Below are 26,526 nucleotides of genomic sequence, written 5' to 3' on the forward strand. Positions count from 1 at the left end.
ATCAATACAGTGAGGGAAATTGAATAAAGTAAGAAATGGCGGCGTAGCAGCTGCGAGACTGAATCTGTTAAAAAATAAAATTCCGTCCACATGACGACATCAAAGTCATATCAAGCAGCGTATCAATCCAGCCAAACGTGACAATTCATAAATATGAGCGATAATGTCGTAAGTCTGTCGTCTATTTTACGACAACTAAAAACTTCACGCAGCCGAGCCGACGCGTTTGATCTATTGCATGAGTTCACTTTCGCAGAAAGCTCCGGATGGCTTCTCATATTTTGGCGCAGGTGTGACTAATATTTACATTTCACACACATGCGCGCGTATTTCTACATAGATTAGCAGATATTTCCGCTCCTATGAGCCAATTAAAAGCTTTGTTAAAGTGTGTGTTCTTAGATGCAAATGAGCTGAGTCACCGTTATTAAGACGACGCTGAGGTGGGGGGGGGGGTGACGTCACAGAGACGGGCTCCTGAATCAGTCCTTCTTTCTTGTCTCTGATGCCCCCTAGTGGACAGTCCTCTCCTTCTGCCTCTGATAGTCTGTACAGAACACCAAGGAAGTGTTTTTATTGTTGTTGTTTTTATGTCTTGACATGACAATGATTCCCTGTCTGTTACTGTTTTAATGTTTTTTTTGGAAGACAACTTACTGTAAGGGAAGAATCGGACCCTCATCAGGATTTCTCGTGCGGTTTTTAGAATGTCCACAGCCTGGGGAAAAAAAACAAACAAACGCGCACACGAGTTCAGCAGAGGTCAACTTTAAATCAGTCAGTAATGAGCTGAACCGTCAACTCACGCCATATTTTTAAATCTTCCGGAATTCTGGCCTGAGTGTGTCACATTTTTTTTTTTTTTTTTTTTTTTTTTTGCACTCAGTAACCAAATGAGTGTCACCAACTTATTTTTTTTTTTTTTTTTTGTTAATCCCACAAAAACATGGCGACTTACTCTGGAATGTTCGATGTCTTGGAAGTCCACCTCGTTGACCGAAAGAACTTGGTCCCCTTCCTGCAGTCCCGCTCGGTGGGCGTCCGAGTCCGGGACCACCTGCCGGCGCGGAAGCGGTCCCATTCTCAATGAAATACATTTTATTGACTGGCGACCGGTTCGGGGCGTAGTCCGCCTGTCGCCCGAAGTCAGCTGAGGTCGGCTCCAGCGTTCGGGATAAGCGGCAGTGAAAATGGATGGATGGATGATTCAATCCCACTTTTGGATCAAAATTTTAAAACAATAATAATAATAATTCATTAGCAGCTTCCATAGTTTTGCATCACTCTTGTAGTTGGAGTGCAGGATTATGGCCAAAATTATAATCACGATTAATAGTGAAAATACAAATGATTGCTCCCAATTATTCCTCATGCTAAGGAAACATCTCTATGTTTACCGAACTACGTTTAAAAAAAAAAAAAAAAAAAAAATCCATATTTTCAGGGCAAAACAAAACGTCTAATAAGAACCGCAAGTTGCAATCACCAAGTGCAACTGAGCCGCTTATCCTCACAACTCAATGGGAGCAAATATAATTGGCACAAAGTAAAGCGTAACAAGAGCCTTCCAGTAGTTCCCTGATAGTTTGCTACTCATTAATTCTCTTTGCCGTAGAATTTTTTTTAATTTGAAGTTTAAGAACCTAGCTTTATATTTTCTTTAAAAAAAAAATTGAAATTTTCCATAAAACGCCACTACAGACCTGCCCGAACAGAGTTGTTTCAATTCTTTCTGTAATCCTTTCTTACGTTGAGAATTTTTCCAAAATCAACATGATCTACCGCAATTCCCGCCCTGTAAGCCGCGACTTTTTTCCCCACACGCTTTCAAACCTGCGGTTTTTGCGGCTAATTTGTGCATTTTTTTTTTCTAACGGCGGCAAGGGGGCACTCAAGCGGAAAAGGTAAGAGGTGGAATATATGTGCCGAGGAAGTGACTTTTACCGGTCCGGCCCTGTTAGTGCTGCGCTAGCATGTGACTGCCCTGTCTCGGTGATTTTTACCAGTATGTGTTTTTTTTTTTTTTTAGCCGGCCCTGTTAGCACTCCTGCTGGCTACTTTTGAACTAATCAAAGTGATTTAGGACTCATCAGTAAACAGAATAACATCATTATATTTTTGGATTTTAGTGAAAATGTCCAAAAATGCAAGCAAATTTGAAATAACTTTAATTGTGTTTTATCCCTTTTAAACCACCATCAATTTGATTGGCTCTATTTTTGTTATCTTCATTGGAAAAATGTGATTTTTTTTCCTCCAAAAATAAGAACGTTTCCAAGTCACCTCAATTTTATTCTGAGCATTTGTGTATGTAATTCAAAATTTGCTTATTTCACTTTCAAACCTGCGGTTTTTGCGGCTAATTTGTGCATTTTTTCTAACGGCGGCAAGGGGGCACTCAAGCGGAAAAGGTAAGAGGTGGAATAGATGTGCCGAGGAAGTGACTTTTACCGGTCCGGCCCTGTTAGCGCTGCGCCAGCGTGTTACTGCCCTGTCTCAGTGATTTTTACCAGTATGTTTTTTTTTTTTTTAACCAGCCCTGTTAGCGCGGTGGCGCTATTGTTAGCGTGGCGGCACTAATGTTAGCATTAGCGTTAGCGCAGTGGTGCTAGCGTTAACATTAAACTCTACCGTCTTTCTTTGTAACTATCTCGTGTTTCAATGTGGGCACTTGCGGCTTTTACACAGGTGCGGTTTATGTATGTACCAAATGGTATTTCCTTGACAAATGTACTGGGTGAGGCTTATAACCAGGTGCGCTCTGTAGGCCCGGAATTACCGTATATCCATTCCCCATTTATTTTCAGGTTAATGTATAATTTATTTGAACTGCAATTGAAGTGTTTTAGGATTACATTTTGTGGTATATTTATGGTTAGGTGGGTGTCAATTACTTGTACCTACTGACTACTGTATCTGTAAAAAGTCTTGGTAATTTTTCAGGCGAAATATAGATGTGGAAAAACTCCCAAAAGCAAAATTTTGTGCCATTGTCCTTTTTTGTTTTCTTTCAACCGCATGTGAAAGTCACGCTAAAAATTGGAACAAAGATTCCTGCGCAAAACAATGCTTGGAAAGAGTCCCACAGCCCACCTTGGATATGAAGATTCCCAGCTGTGATGCTTTGCCGCCGCGAATGTTGAAGCCCAGCTGCGCTCCCGGAGGTTTCTTCAGGATCACAGTGCGAGGGAGGAACTGGGTCAGCTCGTTGTTGTAGTCGGGGTGGCGGAGCCGCTAAAACGGCAAAAGATGGTGGAAAATTCACGTTGGCGTGGCTTGTATACGAAGGCTCTTCCTGCGCCCAAAGTTTAAAATTGGCCGCCGCCTGCAGATTTCAGCTCACCTTCGCAAACAATTGCAGTATTACAGTGTATAAACTTGGGCTGTGCCTAGCTTTTATATTAAATATTGATTAATCTGTTATTTTTTTGTATGCGTATGAAAACATTTTTATGAAAAAAAAGTTTGATTAGTGGGGTTGGTCCCTAACATCAGAAAATGGTCAAAATGTTTTGTCACAGTACAAGCGCATTTTTGCAAAAATTCAAAGATGATAACTCTTCTTTGAGGACATAAGGAATCAGAGAATAATCAATTATTCAAATACTTGTGGATTATTCGATAATGGATTAGTTGTTGCCTAATTGAATAATTGTTGCACCAATTGCTGGGCGGGTGAGCCGGCACAGAAAAGATCATTAACAATATTGCAGCCAGGAAAGATCCTGCATAGACCATCGACTCTTTCAAATGTGGAAAGACAAAAAAAAGTCACTTGCCTCCTGAGGAGGGATCCACGCTGGGGGGTTTTCGTAAGAGGGCAGGAAGACCACAGGCAGCTGGTAGTCATCGTAGGGAATTTTCTGATCCATTGTCGCTGCTGTGCACACTTAACGTATATTAATACACAAACATTCTGCATGCTTTACGAGACTTCAAAAAGTACCATGGAGTAGTTTGCGCTGGCGTTAGGGTTTCAAACAAGGGTGAAGGTTTGTACTCAAGGCCAGTGCTTGGGTTTTATGTGCAGGTGAGAATTTGTGTGCATGTCTGCCTCCATTTGAAATCTCCTTGTTTCCTTCGTTCACATCTTCCATACCATCATTCCAACCTTCTGTACATGAGCTACCTTCTTTTTCACAACTTTCATTTGTTCTGCCCTTACATGTATTTCATCCTCTCCTCTTTGCCTTCCTTTCATCTCACTCATCTTCAGGACCTTAAAATCGTTGCGAGATGCCTCCCTCCTTTAGTTCCCTTTCTTCTCCTCTTTCCCTTCCTTCTCACCCAACTTTCACGGTTAGTTACAAGTTAAGTTTGTCCCACAGCTTCTATTTTTACGCATAGAAACCGGGCCAGACGATGGAAAAACACCGAGACACACAGTAACACTTCATTGTCAGCCGCGGTAAATGAGAGGTGGACTCGAAACGCTGAATTTTGTAACGTGGTTTAAAACGAACACAATTGTTGTCGTTTTTCATTTGTCAACACCGCGTCGACTGGCGTTAGCTTAGCAGCTAGCCGCAGCAGGAAGCGCTTTGCAGCGTTTAACACGCACTTGAGTTCACTTGTACCATACTCACAAACATTCTAGTGTACACGAAGCACACGTTTTAGACGGTTAAAATGACAAAAAATGACAGAATCCACATTTAATCTCACCCAATGGCTCTGTTGTTAGCGACGGGTGCTGCTGCTGCTTCCTTATATGTGACAACCGGAGACGTTCACCACTATCGCCCCCTATCGACGGGAGGCAGACTTGCATACATGTACTGTAGCTATGCGGCACGGTGCAGCAACTGCTTAGAGCGAGTTGTGAGGACTTGGGGTTCGAATCTCTGTGTGCAGTTTGTATGTTCTCCTCGTCCCTGCGTGTTTTTTTTTTTTTTTTTTAAATCCGGGCATTCCGGTTTCCTCTCACATCTCAAAAACATGCATTAGTTGGAGACTCGAAACTACCCTTAGGTGTGATTGTCGTCAGTCTCTATGGCAACCGGTTCAGGGGCTTCTGATTGGGATGCCTCCCTGGTGAAGTGTTCCGGGCACATCCCACCGGGAGGAGACCCCGGGGACGACCCGGGACACGTTGGAGAGACGTCTCCCGGCTGGCCTGGGAACGCCTCGGGCAGGAGAGAGGGAAGTCTGGGCATCCCTGCTAAAGCTCCTAACCCCGTGACCTGACAGTGTAAAATGGATGGATGGACAATTAAACGTCAAAACATTTTTTTTTTCATCAGCGTTAGTGTAATTTTAAGTATTATTTAAAAGCAACTTTTTGACAAAACAATATAAATGCTTGCCGCGTAATTGGACACTTACAAAGTATTTTGTTTTCGTTGCCAGTAAATATAAAATATGGATAAAACAAGTACAGCATATTTTTGGCACACTTGAAACGTTATGGATCACCACTTTGTTCAACATCATCATCATCATTTTCAGTGCATCAGTAGTACGTGACTTAAGCAGTGCTTCTCTTCCTCCTGATGAGCATACAAATATTTGTTTACATCCTTTTGAGTCTTTCAAATACACTTTTACAAATGTCTTGTATTCATATAAGAAAGAGTGTAAACATGTTGTCGTTACTGGTGTCGGTCCGGTGAGCGCCAACCGGGTCGTCCGTCCAGAGAACTCGACAAAAAAACGCACGCTCGACGGCAAAGCGCGTCTCTTTAGCTGCGTCGCGATCCGTCTGGCGCGTCCTCCACAGTGTAAACAGCAACTCGATCCGGATCTGAAATGTTTCCAGTAACAAATCCCAATTGGCCCCTTTTAAGCGGCGACGGCGTTTCGCGTCCGTCGCTTCTCGCCGCCATCGGGTGTTTTGCGTCCAAGCTGCGCTCAGAAAGGTTTGTCGATGACTGCGACGCCTGCGCACGACAACAAATAAAATATGGACCACGGTACGCACCAACGCTAATGATGATTATGGAAAAGAAAAAAAAAAAACGAGTGTTGAAAACGCGCAAAACCTTGCGACTCACCGGCGTAGCTGCGACCGTTGCTCATGTTGGTGGGGACGAGGCTCCACTTGTCCACGGCCGGGTCGTAGAACTCCACGGAGGAAAGGTTGCACGAGCCGTCGTCGCCTCCGATGACGTACAGCAGGCCGTTGATGGCGCACACCCCTGCACCGCGCACAAAGACACGCATCGCGGCATGCTCGTGTTTATCACCGTCGCCGCGCGACGGGCGCGTCCTCCGACCTGCGTTGCGGCGGCACATGTTCATGTCGCAAACGGGCCTCCACGTGTTGCTGGGCGGGTCGTAAACCTCCACGCTCTTCCTCACCAGGGGTCCGTCGTGGCCACCGGCCGCGTACAGCTGCCCCCCCAGCACTCCCACGCCTGCGAAGACGCAGACGCACACGTGCTTAAATCGTCGGTCAAATGGGAAATGGGATCTCGGGAGATTCGCGCGCAGGTGCGTCACACCTGCTCCACTGCGTCGGGTGCTCATGTCCGCGACGTACGCCCACTGATCGGAGGCGGGGTCGTATTCCTCCACCGTGCTGAGACACTGACGGGACGCTCCGTCGTACCCGCCCACAGAGTACAGCTTACCTGAGTCGCACGTACACAAACGGTCATGAGGACACGTGGGTCGTTTTTTTGCGATTGTTTACGCCCTCAAACACACACCGTCGATTACACCGACGCCGACGCTACTCCGCCGCGTGTTCATGGGCGTCACGTACGTCCACTCGTCACTTTTCGGGCTGTACACCTCCACTGTGGACAGACCTGAGCGACATACACAGACAGGAAGTTAATATACACACTACAATGGGCGACTAATTCACAATCTGTTTCATACAGACGGAAATGGAAGCCATTTTTTTGTGCGTACAGCAGTTATAACCCGAAAAAAACCGCGTACCTATGCTGCCGTTGAAGCCCCCCACGGCGTACAGCAGCCCGCCCAAGGTGGCCGCGCCCAGCGTGCTGCGTCTCTCCTGCATGCTGGCCACGGGGCTCCACTGATCCCGTGCGCCGTCGTACACGTCCACCGTCCTCTCGCGGAGGGAGCTGTTGAAGCCGCCCACCGCGTACACCCGACCTCCTACCGACACCACGCCTGCGCGCCCACACGTCGCACGGGTCATAAACATCGGAATCCACAGTTTGCACCTTCAAGGAAAATTCCGCTAGTTTGGAGTAACAATGTATCCAATACGTCACGTAATATCTACTCTATCTTGATAATGTGATGTTAAATCGTCTCTCATTTCATTGTTTTGAGAAGATTTTTTTCGACAATTACAAATTTTCAGGGCCGCCGCCCCTTTTGGCGAGTCACGTGACCGACGTGCGCGGATGTGACGTGTTACGTGGCGTTCCCAAACGCTCGATCAGACGGGACACCGTTTATGCCCGGCGCCGATTTCTCGGATTTATCCTCATCTGATGCAGAAATAGCTCACGGCTCCACCGAGCTCGCTGGTCAGACTCGCCGTCATTCCGCCCGAAGAACCATCCGAATATTCAACATTATTTACAGCCGCGGGTTCAAATCTGTATGGAACTAATCCTCCGTCTTCCCGATCAACCCATACTGCTATTTCTTCATCGGATGAGGATAAATCCGAGAAATCCGCATGTAATTGAGCGTTTAGAACTGCACAGTACACGTCGCATCCGCGCAAAATGGCGCCGCACCTGAAAATTCGTAATTGCCGTTAAAAATCTTCCCACAAAAAAAAACATTAACTGAGAGAGGATTTAACATCACATTATCAAGATAGAATAGATATTACATAACCTATTGGATACATACATACACCGGAATTTTCATTTAACACTGTGCTTGAATATCATGAATTCATAATCATAATCATAATAATCATAAAGAATCATAAAATAATTGTATTTAAATGACTCAAAATATATCGCACATTGATGTGAAATGAATGTTTAAACACAAAAGAGTACAAAAATGCAGGTGCATAAAATTGAAACCTTAAAAAAACAACAACGTAATAACAGAATATTTGCATATCAAAAAATAAAATATTACGCCACGCAAAAATAACAGCGCGGTTTAATATAATTTTCCACAGATCTCACACTAGCATAAAATATGATTTCCAGATGATTTTACTTTTGGAAGAAAAAAAAATATTGTAATGTGTCCGTGCAGAACAAAGCTTGTTCAAACTCTCACTAACAACCCAGGCTAAAGGTAGCTCATTCCTGACGTACAAAGCTTGTCTCTTAGTCAAGATGTATCACTTCAACAAGCTTCCTTCACACAAATTGGTTTTCAGATGTTGATTTTAGCGAATAAGCGAAAAGTTAAAAAAAAGCAATGGCTTGATTCTTAAAATATATATATATATATATATATATATATATATAAATATATATATATATATATATATATATATATATATATATATATATATATTTTTTTTTTATTATTTATTTTATTTTTTTTTTACATTGTCAATGTGGAGTCTTGTGTGTAGAATTTCAAAGGGGAAAAAAATGTGCTCAATTTCGAAATTAAGGCTGTAATATAACATGATCTAAAAAATGAATAATTCCGGAATCCCGCGTTGAACGTCGCCACGGTAACGATAGCACGCACCTGCTCGGCAGCGCCTCGACGGCAGCTCGGCGACCCGGTACCATCGATCTTCCTGGATGTCGTAACATTCCACGCTGCGGATGGCTTTGGGAGCCTGGCCGCCCACCACCATCATAACCTGAGCGCGCGCACAGAATAAGATGTCGCGCACACGCGCAATCATACGCACGTGTCGCGTGGCACCTTGGGGATGCTGACGGGCGTGCGCGGTCGCGTCCTGTCCGTCTTGATGAGGTGCCGCTGGTCGGCGGGAAGCAGGTGGTACTTCATGGCCTCGATCAGGAAATCCTTGCATGTGTTGTTGTTCTTGATCAGCGCTTCTTCTTCTACTATCTGAAAGGCAAAACGCGGTCATCATCTTAAATAGGCTTACAGTTTCAATCAAAGTTTCGTTTTTTTTTTTTAAAAAAAGGGTTGGGCTTGCAAATCATGGTTAATATTAATAATAATAATTATTATTTTTAATTACAAATGATAGTTAAAGCCTAGGTTAGTCTTTTAAAAGATAATATCTAGCTAGAGTTCTGGTTTTCCGTGTAGGGCTTTATGAGTTTGGTGTTTAAAATCAGAATTACGACTCGTAAAGAGACGTTCGCGTGTTTGAGCGCGCGCAGACGTCGGACCGACGTACCTGAACCAGGTAGTCCCTGGACAGCAACGGCAGGCGGACGTGCTCCATCAGTTTGGGCATGTGCTCCACGCGGGAGCCCTTGTCCTGTTTGATCCACCAGATCATCGCCTCAAACACCTGCGCGGGCCAGTCGGGCGGAGTCCAGGACGAGACAAACCCACCAAAAAAAATTGAGATTACATCAGGGTACACAATCAGGGTGAGAGACAGTGTTTAAAACAAGGTTGAGGGTTCCAAACAAGAGATTCAAATCAAGCTTTAACGCCACAATGATAATTAAATTCTCCCCGGCCTGCGTGGGTTTTCTCCGGGGCACTCCGGTTTCCTCCCACATCCCAAAAAACATGCAACATTAATTGGACACTCTAAATTGCCCTGAGGTGTGATTGTGAGTGCGACTATTGTGTTTCCATGTGCCCTGTGAATGGCTGGCGACCGGTTCAGGGTGTACCCGTTGACAGCTGGGATAGGCTCCGGCACTCCCCGCCACCCTCGTGAGGATAAGCGGCAAAGAAAATGGATGGATGGACAAACAAAACAGCATACAGTGCAAGTAATATAATCAAAACGCATGAGAATCCAACACTCCCTGCAACCTCTGTGAGGATAAGCGGCAAAGAAAATGGATGGATGGTTAATTGGATGTAATTTAGATTATAAGGGGAGTCCTTGGAAAAACAAAAATCTTCCCCTGCAAGATGTCTTTGGACCCAAAGAGTGTGCATGAGCGAACACTCGCTTGCTCGTTTACAATCTTTTCCTGTGGCGCCCTCAGACCAACAACTCGGCTTTGTTATCGGAAAGCAGCAAGCAACTGCACGTTTGCGTCAAAGCACGTGTGAGCGCCCGACAGTGAAATCGATGTGCTCACCCTCCAGCACAACACTTCCTTAAACTTTGGACATTCATTCATTTCTCCTCTTTTCTTTTTAGTCAACTTTCGTAGTCCAAAGCACATCCCTCGCACTAACAACATGGCTGTAAGCGCAGAGGAGCGAGAATACAAAAAGCGGAAGGTCCTCGAGTGTGCATTTGTTTCGTTTGACGTGAGCACCTAATTTCACTGTCACAAAGAAACAGACCAGACAGAGCATGAATGCAAAGAAATTGTCTCGAGAGGTCCACATCTGGGAAAGGACGCAGACATATTTTTCGTCAGCTCTCGAGGTCCCAATGAGCGTGTTGGAGAAACTGCACAAAAAAAAAAAAAAAAAAAAAAAAGGTGTTCCCAAGTTGAGGCAACATTTTGGGGGTGGATGGATAGATAGATAGATAGATAGATTAGATAGATAGATAGATAGAAGATAGATAGATAGATAGATAGATAGATAGATAGATAGATAGATAGATAGATCGATAGATAGATAGATAGATAGATAGATAGATAGATAGATAGATAGATAGATGATAGATAGATAGATAGATAGATAGATAGAAGATAGATAGATAGGATAGATAGATAGATAGATAGATAGATAGATAGATAGATAGATAGATAGATAGATAGATAGATAGATAGATAGATAGATAGATAGATAGATAGATAGATAGATATAGATAGATAGATAGATAGATAGATAGATAGATAGATAGATAGATAGATAGATAGATAGATGGATGGATGGATGGATGGATGGATGGATGGATGGATGGATGGATGGATAGATAGATAGATAGATAGATAGCTAGATAGATAGATCGATAGATAGATAGATAGATAGATAGATAGAAGATAGATAGATAGATAGATAGATCGATAGATAGATAGATAGATAGATAGATAGATAGATAGATAGATAGATAGATCGATAGATAGATAGATAGATAGATGGGTTTGTAAAGATGGAGCAAAAAAAGCATTTAAAAAAAGTGCTGCTTATGTGTACAGGATGTGTACACAGGTGTACAAATTTCGAGATTATTTTGCTTCTGTTTTCGAACGAAAATCGGTACTTGAACGCCCCCAACAAAACTGGGAAATAACGTAGCGCGCACGGCCCGACCAGTGGACCCACGCACGACGCGGTTTGTTCTTGTGAATGCGAACGAACCCCCGCAAAAAACCCTGGAAAAAAAAAAAAAAAACGCGCGCGGCGGTTGATTCAGTTTTCAAACAAATCAGTTTTCATACCACTTTCTAGAACGTATTGCGGTCGAGAACCGAGGCTGTAATGTACTTGCAAAAATGTTCTGCAAACTTTTTCATGTTGTCCTCTGCACGTATAACTCAAATTGTGGAAAAAGTAAAGGACTTGTTTCTTTTTTGAAATTTTATGATTATTTATCAAGAGCACATGACCCAGCCCTGTCAGTCAGCGTTTATTTTGTGTTTTTTTTGTTTGCGTTGCTGACCTTCTCCTCAGTGGACACGGTGAGTTTGTCGCTTGAGAAGAGGCTGCAGACCTGCTGCAGGGACAGAGACGCAAACTCCTCGCACTGGACCACCTCGGAGAAATGCTGCTCTGTGGGACACGCGCACACACAAAAAGATGAATTTCTAATGGGAATATTATTTCCAATGTACAAAGGTTTCAATTTACAAACACCGCCAAAGTACGCCAAGTTTGTAAATCAAGGCTCCAGTGTACGTGGTTATAATCACGCCCGATCAATTTCTGTGGTGACGTCGCCAAAAATTGTTCCGTGAGTTTTGCCAAGGTCTCGTGTGAACTTGGTCTGGTTCGAAACGCAGGTTTTTGTTTTTAGTCTGACATTTGTACCAACTGCCGGGGCGCTCACCGGCGTACGCGTGCGCCTGCCCGACGAGCTGCGCGCACGCGTGCATGTCCGCAAAGGCTCGGATGCCCAAGCAGTTGGAGGGATGGAGCTGAGAGTGCAGGAAGTCGCAGCACGCCTGACGCACGTCCATCAGCTGGAGAAGACTCGCGGCTGGCAGCAGAACCTGAAGAAAAGCGCAAAAACAAACTTCTCGTGACGCACGATGAGGTTTTTTTTTTTTCCCCCCCGTTTTTTTGGTGCTCCTGTTTTCAAGATTTTGTCCAGCGCACTGCTGTCAGGGCAAAGCATGCTTGATTCGAGCTGTGAACGGGACGTGTAAAAAGAATGACTGAAAACTACCAATGTCCGGTATCTTGATGCTAACATGGGTGAAACGCCACAGACGTGCTAACTTAAATTAGCGCTGATGTTGACTGCGCTTTGTTCAATAAAACTTTCAACCACACAAACTAATCATCCCTCAGTCTAACATACATACTGTATCTTTGATTATGAATAGGCCTGTCAGAAAAATTCTTCAAAGAAGATATATTTTACCCAACACTACTGCAGTAAATGGTAATATTAAATATTAGAATATCATTATATTAATGAAAAAAAAAAAAGGGCTCTCCCGGAGCTGGATGACTATCTCGGTCAGTCCGCTGAAGTGGAGTCCTTCACAGGTCAATCAAATACATGCATCCACTCATTTTCTGAGCCCCTTATCCTCACAAGGGTCTCCAATGAATGCATGTTTTGGGGATCTGGGAGGAAACTGGAGTGCCCGGAGAAAAACCCACGCAGGCACGGGGAGAACATGCAAACGCCACACAAGCGGAGCTGGGATTTGAACCCGGTCTTTAGAACTGTGAGGCCAACGCTCTAAAACTGCTCTACCATGCCGCCCCCAATCAAATAGATACATGTTGATATTTATTGTATTTACCGTAATTTCTGGCCTATAAGGCACAACTTTTTTCACACACTTTCAACCCTGCGGTTTATGCGGTGATGCTGCGAAGTTGTGCATTTTTTTCAACAGCCGGAAGGGGGCACTCGAGAAGAAAAGGCAAGAGTGACACCGGTGGAATATGTGTGCCGAGGAAGTGACTTTTACCAGTATGTTTTTTTTTTTTGTTTGTTTTTTTTAAACGGCCCTGTTAGTGCTGCGCTAGCCTGTCGCTGCGATGTTACTGCCGTGTCTCAGTGATTTTTACCAGTATGTTTTTTTTTTTTAATTGGCCCTGTTAGCGCCACGTTAGCGTGTTGCTGCTATGTTACTGCCGTGTCTCAGTGACTTTTACCGGTATGTTTTTTTTTTTTAACCAGCCCTGTTAGTGCTGTCCTACCGTGTTGCTACTGTGTAGCTGCTGCGGCTATTGTTTTTTTTTTTTTTTTTACCAGTATGTTTTTTTTTTTTTTTTTTTTTAAATGAGCCCACTTCATGCCACCGTGTTGTTGCTATGTTAAGCTAAGCTAAAGTATTTAAACTTTGAAAACTCTTTTTGTGTACCGTCTTTCTTTGTAAATATCTCGTGTTTCAATGTAGGCACCTGCGGCTTTTACACGGCTGCAGCCTAATTATGGACCAAATGGGATTTCCTTTACAAATGTCCTGGGTGAGGCTTATAATCAGGTGCACTCTGTTAAACGAGAAACTTATTTTTAGACAAGCAAGACGTCAACACAAACAACAGCACATTGATTAGCAAACTGTGACTACACCTTCAACGGGGCATGGCAAACAAGACGGTGATCCACGAAACACATTAGCGGCGGTTGTGCACTCATGCGGCACGCAGCAAAGAGCGAGAGGATTTCCTGTCTCTCTCCATGCGCACACTTCCTGGACTAATAATGAGAGGAAGCGTACACGCTACAAAGACGCGATCGCACGTGTGGTTACACTGCTGGAATTAATGAGGAGAAAAGACTTAGCTGGTGTCTTTTCAAGCTTACAAGTAGCTTCTCTCACATAGAGCCAGTAAAACCGCTTTCAACGCAAGCATAGAAGTTGAATTTTGGGAGGTTTGCGACACAGACAGTCACACAATTTGAAACAGACGTCTTACTATCTTTGAAGGCTGTGTACATTGGCAGGATAACTTAAAATATAAAAGTACTCAAATTCAAAATATATGTTGCATTTAGGCTCAGCTGGAAAGTTCTGAGGTCCCAGATTCCATCCCAGACCCGCCTGAGTGGAGTTCGCATGTTCTGCCCGTGCCTGCGTGCGTTTCCTCCACCGATCTAATAAAAAAAGACTGAATGGCTCATTGGCTGCGAAAACTGAAGTCGCGATCTGCCATCTTGGTACTCCCAAAACAACCACGCCGACCTGTGCGTTAATCGCCAGTTTCATGACTGTGAGAAAACATTCCACAGCTAAGTTAGAAAGATTGTTTGAAGAGTTTTTTTTTTTTTTTAATTTTCTGATGAGCTCACTTCACTTGAACAACAACTTTTGTTTACGGTTGTTGTTGTTCACTGTTCACTCTCTGCTTCACTTTTATAGGCTGACTGTTTTTCGCGAAAAAGCAATGTAAATATTTTCCCAAACTTCATCAGTAGAAAAGCAAGAAAACACATTTTGTGTGAAATTTTTCATGCATTTCATATTATAGAACCCTGCAAATTGAATTTGATTTTCAAATGCGAGCAAACAAGTTGAAATTTACGACGCAGAGACAACAAATGAACAACGCGATTAGCATGTATTTTCACATTGCAAATCCTTATTTCCAAAAATATATCTAACTGATTGACTTAAAATTGAACGTTTTTTTTGACAAAAAATGCTTAGTTGTTTGCTACGTTATGATGATAGTGCATCACAGCGTATTTTGGGAAAAGTTAACATGTCACGGAAATCGGGCCGTAGGTAATATGCAAGGTTTCTTGCTACTCATGCTGTTCTGTGTCTTTCCTTTGCATTTTGCCTTTTTTGGCTTACCAAATCAAATTAAAAATCCTTCATGTTACCAGGACTGAAAAAATGTCAAGCTCACACGACCAGTTTGAATTCTACATGCCAAACTTTGAGGGGAAAAACCCGACCATAATCCAACCTATAAATCATCTCCTCCACACGTTTTGGGAGCATCAAGATGGCGACCAACTGCCTTCAACCAATCGACATAAACCTCGATGCGTATCCACTATGCAGTCTTTTTTTTTTTTTTAAGATCAGCGGTTTCCTGCCACATCCCCAAAACATGCAACATTAATTGGACACTCTTGGTGTGAGTGAGGCTATTTGCGTTTCCTGATTTGTTCCACTGTAACTTAACACGTGAATGGCGGCCCGCAAATAGGAGGACATTCGATGTACCTGCACGTTGTCCTCGGTGACTTCTATCTGAGCCGTGTAGATGTAGTCCACCAGCTTGGTCAGCGTGGACCCGTCCACCTCGCCGATCTCCACCTGCTGGGCCTTGCTCTCGCTCATGTCACCTACGTGCACAAACGCACACACATTCTAGCATTGAGGTACACGTAAACGTACACACTTACGCACGCGAAATGGGGTAAGAACCTGTGAACATGGCCCAGAAATACGGGCTGGAGGACGCCAGGACCACACGGTGCGCGGCCACCGTCACGCTTCCCGCCACCAGCTGGACGTCGCACAGCATCTTCTTTCTGATGGATGGATAAAATGTTTGTGTTTTAATGCGATGTATCAAATATGGCAGCATTCAGAACAATCCACAGCACCAATTTTTCAATGACGGACCCCTTGAAAGAGGCAAAAATGGTTGTTTCAAACCAAAATAGGAGACGTTCTGTGTTTTTTTCGGGGAATGGTTCTTTGAGATTTGTTTGTGGGTTTCCTGAGACCGACTGAATGGCGTGCCCTTAGGTCAGGGGTCAAGCAAACTTTTTTTTTTTGAGGCTGAGGGCTATTTTGTGAGCACTGATCATATGAAGGGCTACATATCTTCCCAAAAACTAAACTCCTTATACTTTACAAATAAATAAATACTTTATATTATATGACATTATTTTGAAATTTTCATTCAAGTAAGCATGTCAAATTCAACATTTAAAGCGCAAATAATAATTATTTGTGTCCTGTGCCATTTTTAGAACATTCCTCGCAAAATTTAGTGTGATGATTCATAATAGGTACCCCTATTAAAATTTCATGTGGACAAGGGGGGGAAAAAAACGGCTTCAGGGAGATGAATTTTCAAATCATCTTGAATAAGCAAAACAGGGATGAGAATGACCAATTTGGAAAAACACTGAAAATGTCTGCATTTGGCAAATTTTTTTATTGAACACACTGTGAAATGGTGACCTCTGGTTACTTCTAACAGTGTAAATACGGGGCAATCATAACATTTTGAAAACTTAAAATATGAGTCGAAACAACCAAATATAATTTTGCCAAACTTCAGACATAAAAATGTAGACTGAGTGAAATTTATATCAAATAGGCTACTGCACTTACAAGTTATACTTCAGAAATAAGTACACAAGTAATTTGTTTATATATATATATATATATATATATATATATATATATATATATATATATATTATATGAGAGAGAGAGAGAGAGAATGATCAAGAAAATATAAAAGTGAGCGATAAAATGTGTGTACAGATGGGCCTAATCGTATTAATAGTTGTCAATTACTGTATATAATATTTGAGAAATTTACATCCAACTTACCTTTGTGTTTCCTGGTTTGGATATGGTGGATATTTTTTGCTCCTCGGCTTCCATTATTGATCATATCGGAACACAGAGTGCACAGCGCTTTGCCGTGGCCGTCCACTTTTTCGGTTCGAAATGTTGATACCATATTCGTTCATATCTGCACGGTTACACTTTTTTTTTTTTTTTTTCCCCAAGCCGTGCCCGCCTGAAACATTTTCCTGGCACAATCTTCAACTTTTCACTCCGAGACCTTCGCCATACTGGCAAACGTGCAGACCGCTCGATAACATATGTGTACGTATGTCCATAAGTCATGACTATGGCGGAGTAAACGGAATGCTTCTCTATGAAATGTTAACATCAGAGCGAAATACCGCCAAAATGCTGCCGGAAATCGGAACGTTGTCGTTATTATCAACACCAAATTTAATGCAAACAGACAGCGATGCCGTTTTCCGCTATCACAGCTGTGACCAATTTCACGACAGGCGTTGCCGATAGATGCTGGCGGCCGGTCCTGATCGCAGCCTCGCCCCGCGTCAAGCCACACCCCAAAATTTTCTCAACGGATTTACACGATTCACAAAAATGACATTTTCAGCAGAAAAAAATCCGCGGAAAATTCTCATCCCTGGCAAAATGTCCCTAAAATGGACACTTGGAACCTAAAAGGCTGATCCGGCAAGAAAAAGATGAAAAACAATAACATACCCTCTGAGGTCGTTCATGAGCTGGAAGGCTTTCCTCATATGCGTGTGGTTGAAGGTCAGCATCGCTCCATTGGCCGCCGCGGACTCCTCTTCTCCTTCGGGCTCGGCGTGGCACACGGGTCGTGATGGGACCTCCGTACCGGCAACGCGTGACACGACGGGTCTGGAACCAAGTTAACAGTTACTCATTCCACAGATGGTGATACTGACTGTTGGGTTTACCCATCTGGAAATGGGGTAGAGAGAGATTTCGGGGTTTCCGTATGATGTCGCCAGCATACCTATTAGTGCTCTTGCCAGGTGAAAGCGGCGCTCGCAAGAAAATATTTGCGAAAAGTTCAATAATTGAGGCAAAAAATAAAACATTGAGCCATTTCCAAAGAGTTTGCTGTATAGACGGCTTTCGACTGACGTCACACACCTTCCCATTTAGAACGCGGGCGCCATTTTGGTTTGGTGAATTCAAGTAAATAAACCGTAACTAAGCAAGAATCTTTTCAAAAAGGCGTACGAAAGGGGGCGCACTGTGTGATCGGTCGCTCGAACGAAAGCGGCCGTTGTAAAGAGTCTTTCTTTCGACTGCCGGATGTGATCAAGATCCAGTGCGAGAATACGGAGCAGTTAGCAACCAAACGGCGGCAACTGTGGCGGTCTCGTATTAGCAGAGCCGATCAAGCAGCAAAGTCATTCCCTTACGTCCGAGTTTGCTCGAAGCATTTTGTTCTTGGTAAGTATTGGATACCTTTTTAGAATTTCACACCTACTTAGCAATAACTAAGTTCTGCGAAGGAGAAGTATTCTTTAGGGCCAAGGGCTGACATAATACTCGTGTGTGAATGCAATGGATGCCTCCAAAATCTGTATTTTGTTTTATTATAATAAATTTGCAAAAACGATTTACCGCACCGCTAGCTGTTTTGTGAGTTGAGTGAAAAATGTAGCCGTGGAAGTGGAGAAAGAGGTGCCGGCTCTACTTGGGACTCGTCCCAGTCGAACCTCTCTCTCTCTCTCTCTCTCTCTCTCTCTCTCTCTCTCTCTCTCTCTCTCTCTCTCTCTCTCTCTCTCTCTCTCTCTCCCTCTCGGTAACAAAAATGAAAATAATAATGTGCACCTCTTTCGTTGGTATAATCAACATAATTCAACACGACACTGACTGTAATCACGTGGTACATATTTAAATTGCATTGTGCAATGGATACTGCCGCATGACGAACCCAGCTATTGATGAATCGGTTGTAGACCTCCAGACCTTTGTAATTCTTTACTTGATCCACGGGATAAACGCTTGTCAAGAAGAGGAGATAGTTGACGATGTCTGGATAGGTTACCGACAAACACGTTCGTGTGCTCCATTTGTGTTTCTCCAAGGTATATGGGTCAATACTGTCGATCCAAGCGCACTTCTTGTCTAATGAGCTAGATAACTTTCCAGAGTCTTTTTAGCCATTATGCGTCACTTTTAATAGTCGTACAAACATTTGTGTAACTCCAAAAGCCATAGAGTGAACAGCACGTCAGTAGAGCGAACCCATCCAACATGGCCGCGTGCCCCGGATGAGGTCACGTGGTCGAAAACACTCTATAAAGCAAATCTATGACATCCGCCAGCCAGCGGGTGAGCTACACTGTGTTTGTTTACCTTAAAACGCAGTGGGCTCCAGCACAAGGAAGTAAAAGTTCAAAATACCGTAATTAATATTTAGAGTTTGTGAAAGCCATTTGCTTTCATTGAAAGGTCAGAATTGTCCCCTCTTATCTTTGACAATGAAAAAGCTCTTTTCGAGTGGTTTTTTTTAGGAGATAACCACATCCGTCAAAACTTTTGTTCATTCCAAAAAAAACAACGACAAAAATAAACTGAGAATTTCCCGTGGCGTATTTGTGAGTCAAGTTGACCGGCGTTAGCATGTAGCATCTTTAACTTTGACTTACCCAGCGGGAGTTGTTGTCGGCTTTTTATTGTAAGGGCGTAAAAGCAGAAGGCAATTTTATGAGGTGACATAACAAACGTTACCCCCCCCCCTCTCCACAAAATAAGTTTATTGACCAATTTAGCGCGTTAGCTTACATCAACCCCAAAAAATTACAAAAATAAACGCTAGCTTATTAGCTGAAGGATGGGAGCTCGAACGCAAAACAGGGTGCGCCTTTTGCTTCTAACGGGACGTGATAAAAATGACCTGAGCTGGGCGTTATTTCAAAAGATACATGCATACATACATATATATATTTAAGGAAAAATAGTGGGAAATTATGGTGAGAACTCACCCCGGCGACACATCGTCCATCCTGGCGGAGTCGCGCAAACGCACCGCAGGCGCCCACCGACACAAAGATCGTCTATTCCCGAAACTCAAACCACTCCGTCCGCCGTTTGTTTGTTTTAAGCCACACATCCGTCCATCCATTTTCTGTGCCGCTTATCCTCACAAGGGATTGCAACTGTCTTCGGGCAGGAGGCGGGCTACACCCTGAAGTGGTTGCCAGTAATAAGATGAAATGGTGAAGGCAAGGGAATCATCTTTAAATGGTTGATTAAAATGTCAAATTATACGAAGATCAGATCAATTTAATAATTTAACACCACATAAATGTTATTTACCTAAAACCACATTATTGGTGCGGAGTGAGAAGTACAGAACCTATGGTTGAAAGTGATGGGTTTTTTTTTTTATACAATACTCTTGCACATGAGACAATTTGTTACTAATTTTCTATTAAAAAATATAATCTTAAAACCTCATTAATTGCACCATTTAATATTTTTATGAAATACATCCATCGATGAGTAAGTAGAAACATGTTTTGTAACAGTTTCTTGAAAATTTAAGTACAGCACCGACAAGTTTGTGGCTTGATGCTAAATTTATTAAATGGTGGAATATGACATTTAATTTTCACCCATTTAACAAGTCAACAGTGATTGTCATTTGTATCATATTTTTAATACTTTGTATTAAATTAATACCAGGAAAATATGTTGGACTTGCCTCTTTGTGGTTTCCTTCCAATTCCAACTCGTACAAATTCTGGTTTTAATTACATTTGTAATGCTTTGACTTTTTTTTTTTTAAAATCATCGAACAGTTCTAATATATCTTCACTTATGAGACTTCAGCACATTCATAAGCAATATTTTCTGTTTTGCATCAATCCAATCACACTTAAATACTGGATGTGATTAATTTTTTCCAGGTTTTAATCACATTGCCCTTTTTAATTCAGATATTAAATTTAATGGCAATGCGTATTTTAATGACTTTTGAGCCTGCCACACGTTGAAAACTGCATTTAAAAATGTTGCTATTAAAACATACATCTTTATTCTTAATTGTTGCATTCATGGGCGGCACGGTGGAGCAGCTGGTAAAGCGTTGGCCTCACAGTTCTGAGGCCCGGATTCAATCCCGGACCCGCCTGTGTGGAGTTTGCATGTTCTCCCCGTGCCTGCGTGGGTTTCCTCCCAAAAACATGCAACATTAATTGGACCCTCTAAATTGCCCCAAGGTGTGATTGTGCATGCAACTGTTATCTGTCTCCATGTGCCTCGCGATTGGCTGGCAACCAGTTCAGGGTGTACCCCTCCTCCTGCTTGGAATGGCTCCAGCACCCTTGTGAGGATAAGCAGCTGAGAAAATGGATGGAAATGGCAGACAATTAAACCGATGCTGCCCCCTGGTCGGCACTCGTGAAGGTGCACCCAAAAAAAAAAAACCCCCACTCATACCATTTAAAGAGAGACCATAATTGTTTGTTTTCTGAACATTAAAAACTTTAATAAAACAGAACGTAGGTGTGCTGGACATGATTTCAAACCAGTTTTAATCTAAACAAATAAATCAAAAAAGGGGGGGAAGGGAAGGGAGGGGGGACAGTCTGCTGTGGAAGCCACCCAAAAAGGTGTCGCGCCAACAAATTGACTTCGAACCCTGAGAAAAAACAATAACAAAAAAAAAAAAAAATAACTCAGGATCAAAACAAACAAATCGACGCGAGAAAAGCAGTTGACAACAGTGTCCTTAAGTAGAGAGCGAATGGCATTTTTTGTTTTTCCATCAACAATTCACAATTCTGAAGTAGTAGTAGTAGATTCCGTAAGGAGAAATAAAAGGACAGATGGAGGGAGTAAAGGGGGATGGGGGACTCATCCATTCGAAAAAGGAGACTGGTGGGGGGTGTGATGGTAGTGGACGCTTCTCCCTTCCTCAGTTGGAGCAACGGTGACCCCCCCCCCACCCCCCGCCTCTCCTTGGTTGCGTGTTTTCATGTTCTCAGGAATCCCGGACAGCTGCCCTCCCCCTCCCGAGGCCGTATCCAAAAAAAATTGGAGGGAACTAATAGCCGCCTCCGTAGCTTCCCCCCCGACCGTAGCCGCCTCTGCTGTACGGAGCCGCGCTCCGGTAGGAAGAGTAGCCGCCCCCCTTCATGGCGCCGTAGCTGGAGTGCTGCTGTCCGTAGCCCTCCCCGAAGTCCCCGTTGCTGTAGCCGCCACCCATGCCGCTGTCGTACTCCTCGTAGCCGCCCCCGTAGCCTCCGCTGGCGTAGCTGCTGGCTCCGTAGCCGCCGTAGCCGCCAGAGCCGTAGCTGCTCGCCCCGTAGCCTCCGCCGCCGTAGCCGCCTGAGCTGTAACCGCCGCCGGTGCTTCCGCCTCTTCCTCCGCCGTAAGTAGACATGCCTCTCCCGCGACCTCGGCCGCCTCTACCACCGCCGCCGCCGCCACCGCCGCCGCCGGACATCTCCTGCTTGCTCATGGCCTTCTTCACCTCCACCTTGGAGCCGCTGATGGTGTGGAACTTGGTGAGCGCCGCCTTGGAGGCCGACTCGCCGTCCTCGAAGAAGACAAAGCCGAAGCCGCGCTTCCTGCCGGTCATCTTGTCGGTGATGATTTCGGCCTTCTCCACGGGGCCGTACTGGGAGAAGTAGTCGCTGAGGTTTTCGGGCTCCAGGTGGTCTTTGACGCCGCCGACGAAGATCTTCTTGACGTTGGACGACACCTCCGGGTTGCTGGCGTCCTCCCGGGCCACGGCCCACTTGAGCTCCACGTTGCGGCCGTCAACGACATGTGGCTTGGACGCCATTGCTGCGTCGGCCTCCTCCGGCGTCGTGTAGGTTATGAAGCCGAAGCAGCGGGAGCGGCCCAGCATCTGGTTCATGACCACCACGCAGTCGCTGAGCGCGCCGAACTGCTCGAAATGTCCGCGGAGGCCATCCTCCGTCGTCTCCACGTTCAGGCCGCCGACGAAAAGCTTGGTAAGTTTGGACGACATGACTGAATTTTGCGCTGAGGAAGGTGCGACACACCGTCCCTCTCCTTCTTCAATGAGCCACGGGCAGGGCGGGCCGTTTCACTCGCTTGCCTTTCATAAAACGTTGCGGCCGCCGATTGGTCCGTCTTGAAAACGGGCGACGCCTCCGGTCGCGCCGACGGGCCAATCGGATTGAAGCGCCGCTTCGCTTGACCTCGGAAATTCTACAACTGCACGTTTCGCTTTTTACACTTGAATTTCAACGGTTATTTTAAAATGACTTTTGAGGAGGACGTTCACGCCACAATTTTCATCTTGTAAACTATAAATCTATAATTTTATTAATTTTCATTTCCTGCTCATTTGGCATTTAAGACCGCATTGCACGTGCTCCCATTGTATTTTACCAACGGTACATTTCAAATCAGTTTCACCAGATTTGTCACCACTGGTACTTAGCTTACGTTTTACAAACCAATATGTATCTTTAATAAAATTCCAGTTACATACAGCTAGTGCTCCATCACTTTGAAGCAACTACTATACTGTTCCTTACCAAGATTTGATATCTCCATTGTTTGTGGATTACAATTAAACTACAAAGAATAAGAATGCATGCAATTAAGATTAAAGTTTGTGTGAATATTGTGGGGAAAAAATAAGTTAAACCCCATTTTATGAACGGCAAACCGTGCAAACGCCAACCCAATGTAAATAACTGACATAAAGGATATTGTATTCATCATACTTTATTTATAAAAAATAAAAAGTGAAAAAAAAAAAAAAACATTTGTTATGGATGTCAGCACCACAATCCTGCAAAAGGGGGAACAAAAAAAAAAAAAAAACATGAATAAAGATTTTAGTCAACTTTATCACAATGTCCAATTTTGATTTTTCCATTCCTGACTGAAGTTTATTAAAAGGTCTTTGATCCATTTCTGCATTTGTGTCAACTTCATAGCGTAGCTTTTTTTAGTAAGAATAGAAAATGAAACGTCACCTGAAGCGAAAAACGCGCCAAGCGCCATTGCCGGTCCGTCCCCCCCCCTCAACACACCACCGGCACATTTGAGCTGACTTCTCCTCGGACCTGGTCCGCGTCCAGACCTAAAGGGACGGGGTGGGTGGGATGAAAGAAAAACTGGGTGAGATTGTGCACAAAATTGACATTTCGTTGGAGGAGACACCAAAACAATTCCACCACTTTTCGTTGCCATAGTTAATTTAAAATGGTGGAGCAACATTCGCTTCCCCCTCCACCCGCCCCAATGGCTTTATTTTTAACATAAAAGTATTAGCTCGGATTAAAAGGTAATATAAAATGCTTCCATACATGGTTGACCAACACATAGATAAGACAGGTTGATTTTTACATACCTAGTTGGCTGGATGTGGATATCCTAAAGAGATATTTCAGACTCCTATCACAACCGACCCCAGGTAATCAACCGGGTCCTGACGGTAGCCTACAAACAAACTGCTACGGGCTATTTTGGCTGGGATAGCCTACTGGAATACGAGTAAGAACACCTAAATGTAGGGATAATCAACAGGAATGAGCAAAAATAGATATATATATATATATATATAAAAAAAAAGGCGTCCACATAATATTATAGTCAAGATATGCGAGAGTTCATAGATCACACTGAAAATGGTCACATGGTCAAACCCTACATAGCCTACATGCATTGGCCGTGGGCAGACTTTTTAATTTATGTATGTGTATATATACACCCACCTGTTAACTACAAAGCTGACCTGTGGATAAACTTGAGCAATAAGTAAAACTAAGCTATGTGGTGTAACCTTTTATTAAAAAAAAAAAATTAATAATGAACATACAGAGAAGTATCTCCAAAACAGGAAATGAATGAGTTTGTCATTTAACAATTGAAAATACACAGCATACATTTGGATAATTGCTCTGCAAGCTGAATAAAGGGGGGGTGAACAAAAAGAGACCCTAGATGGTCGATACGCCAGCTAAAATAAAAGCGTGGTCGTTTTTTTCTTTTTTTTTTTTTGGAGGGGTGGGGGGCACAAGCATGAGTGGAAGAGAAACAATAGCAAGTGCGCCTCCCGCCATCTTAATTTGGGGCAAACGTGGGAGTCACAAAATGGCCTCGTGACAACAGCTACGAAAAAAAACAAGATCAAATAATTTTCCTCACGCTTGTACACTGAAAATCAAAACAATACATCTAAATATTAAAAATAAGCATATCAAAACAGGCCTACATTCAATGTTTTTCTTTTTTTTTTTTTAACAATGGGTGAACGCAAGTGGGTCTAAATGTTTTAACGTCGACTACACGCGTGGGCAACTGGTACAAGTTTATAGCGTAATATTTTTTTTCTTTCCAACATGTCCTATTTTGTTTTAATCAGGATCTTTTTGGGAAGTGACCTTCCTACCTGTTTTGAGGTCTTCATTTTGTTTGTAGGGGGTCGGACCCCCCTCCCCCCGTTACTGAGTTTTGACTTTTGACGTCCGAATCCGGGGCTGGAGGTGTAATCTGGAAGGTTTGGTCGGCGATGTTGTGGCCTAGTAGCCGCCGCCGCCGTATCCTCCCCTGGGGTACCCGCCGCCACCTCCCCGGGTGTAGGGTGCCGGGTTCCGCTGGCCCCCGAAGGGCCCCTTCATGGGCCCGTAGCCGGAGGAATGTTGGGCGTAGGTGCTGCCGAAGTCGCTGTAGCCGTTGCCGCCACCGCCACCATAGCCGCCGCTCTGGTCGCCGTAGCCACCACCGTAGCCCCCGCCGTATCCCCCGTAGCCCCCGCCGCAGCTGTAGCCTCCGCCGCCATTTCCGTAGCTGTAGCTTCCGCCATAGTCTCTGCCACCGTAGCCATTTTGATTGCCCCTCATCCCTCGGCCGGACCTCGCTCTCGGGGCCATGCCGCCCCGGTTGGCCGCCTGCATCTCCTGCTTGGTCAGGGCTTTCTTCACCTCCACTTTGTGCCCGTTGATGGTGTGGAATTTAATCACGACAGCCTTGTCGGCGGAGTCGTGGTCCGTGAAATAGACGAAGCCGAAGCCCCTCTTCTTACCGGTCTCCTTCTCGGAGATCACCTCGGACTTTTCGATTTGGCCATATTGGGAGAAATACTCGCTCAGGTGGTCCTCTTCGATATCGTCCTTCAGTCCTCCGACGAATATTTTCTTCACCTTAGCGAGAGCTTCGGGTTTGTTGGCGTCCTCCCGCGACATGGCCCGCTTCACCTCGACCGTGTTGCCGTCGACGGTGTGCGGCCTGGCGCCCATGGCGGCGTCGGCCTCCTCCGGCGTCGAGTAGGTGACGAAGCCGAAGCAGCGAGAGCGTTGCAGCTGCTTGTTGACCACAACCACGCAGTCGGTGAGCGAGCCGTACTGCTGGAAGTGCTTGCGGAGGCCGTCGTCGTCAGTGTCGACGTTGAGGCCGCCGACAAAGAGCTTGCAAAGCTGATCAGACATGTTTACAACTGATAACGCTTCCAACGCAGCGCAGTAACGCTCAAAATGGTGGACGAGGGAAGCAACGCAGTTACATTTATACGGAGGCACCCGTGTGACGTCACACTCGCGACGACTTTTTTTGGGGGGGAGGGGGGGGGTACCGCCTCTTTTCCGGTTCACGCCACGCCAATTTTCTTTTCATAAAGGGAACGCGTCCGTGAAAATGTTGAAAGACATCAATAAATGGCCTTTATGACAATTAAAAAAAGAAACGGGTCGAAACCTAACATGTAGTTTGACAGTGGCGTGAAACTCTTAACTCTGCCTTCAAAACTTAATTTCACACCCTAACTATATTCTCAAGTCCTGGTTTTGAATTTTAAATTTGGCTTGAAACCTACTTTTTCTTTGTAAACTTAATTTGACACCCCAAGGCTTGTTTGAAACCCTAAATTGGGCTTGAACCCCTCAATTCATACACTAACCCTGGTTTGAAACCTTGAGGCTTGTTT

At 44.2% G+C, this 26,526-nt stretch overlaps 4 protein-coding genes across 10 annotated transcripts in view; all 4 read right to left on the reverse strand.

Annotated features, from left to right (window-relative positions):
* Nucleotides 1-4,809, reverse strand: part of pdzd11 (PDZ domain containing 11) — a 163,598-nt gene extending 158,789 nt beyond the window's left edge. The window contains exons 1-6 of one of the 7 annotated variants that reach the window (XR_009797264.1): nt 4,666-4,801; nt 3,780-3,889; nt 3,094-3,234; nt 959-1,057; nt 658-718; nt 451-547 (exon numbers count right to left, since the gene is read on the reverse strand). Coding sequence is in view for 5 of the 7 variants with exons in the window: in XM_061836030.1 (XP_061692014.1) it covers nt 513-547; nt 658-718; nt 959-1,057; nt 3,094-3,234; nt 3,780-3,889; nt 4,666-4,771 (552 nt within the window). In the remaining 2 variants the exon portion in view is untranslated. The other 6 variants (XR_009797265.1, XM_061836033.1, XM_061836030.1 and 3 more) reach the window with 6 other exon arrangements.
* Nucleotides 4,810-5,225: 416 nt separating this feature from the next.
* On the reverse strand, nt 5,226-19,758 carry klhl3 (kelch-like family member 3). The gene is made up of 15 exons (XM_061836020.1): nt 19,598-19,758; nt 17,331-17,492; nt 15,486-15,592; nt 15,282-15,403; nt 11,969-12,131; nt 11,582-11,691; nt 9,230-9,346; nt 8,782-8,931; nt 8,599-8,716; nt 6,889-7,086; nt 6,651-6,752; nt 6,444-6,572; nt 6,216-6,356; nt 5,994-6,137; nt 5,226-5,879 (listed from the first exon to the last, which is right to left on the reverse strand). The coding sequence occupies exons 1-15, from the start codon at nt 19,735-19,737 to the stop codon at nt 5,851-5,853; spliced, it is 1,932 nt and encodes a 643-aa protein (XP_061692004.1). The 5' UTR covers nt 19,738-19,758; the 3' UTR covers nt 5,226-5,850.
* A 1,374-nt stretch (nt 19,759-21,132) lies between these two features.
* On the reverse strand, nt 21,133-23,044 carry LOC133508822 (heterogeneous nuclear ribonucleoprotein A0-like). The gene has a single exon (XM_061835273.1). It carries the CDS (start codon nt 22,594-22,596, stop codon nt 21,664-21,666), a length of 933 nt encoding a protein of 310 aa, XP_061691257.1. The 5' UTR covers nt 22,597-23,044; the 3' UTR covers nt 21,133-21,663.
* A 1,353-nt stretch (nt 23,045-24,397) lies between these two features.
* On the reverse strand, nt 24,398-26,111 carry LOC133508823 (heterogeneous nuclear ribonucleoprotein A0-like). Its single transcript, XM_061835274.1, has one exon. It carries the CDS (start codon nt 26,030-26,032, stop codon nt 25,127-25,129), a length of 906 nt encoding a protein of 301 aa, XP_061691258.1. The 5' UTR covers nt 26,033-26,111; the 3' UTR covers nt 24,398-25,126.
* Between the last annotated feature and the right edge of the window lie 415 nt (nt 26,112-26,526).

The sequence above is a fragment of the Syngnathoides biaculeatus genome, chromosome 11, assembly GCF_019802595.1.
Source record: "Syngnathoides biaculeatus isolate LvHL_M chromosome 11, ASM1980259v1, whole genome shotgun sequence".
Lineage (NCBI taxonomy): Eukaryota > Metazoa > Chordata > Actinopteri > Syngnathiformes > Syngnathidae > Syngnathoides > Syngnathoides biaculeatus.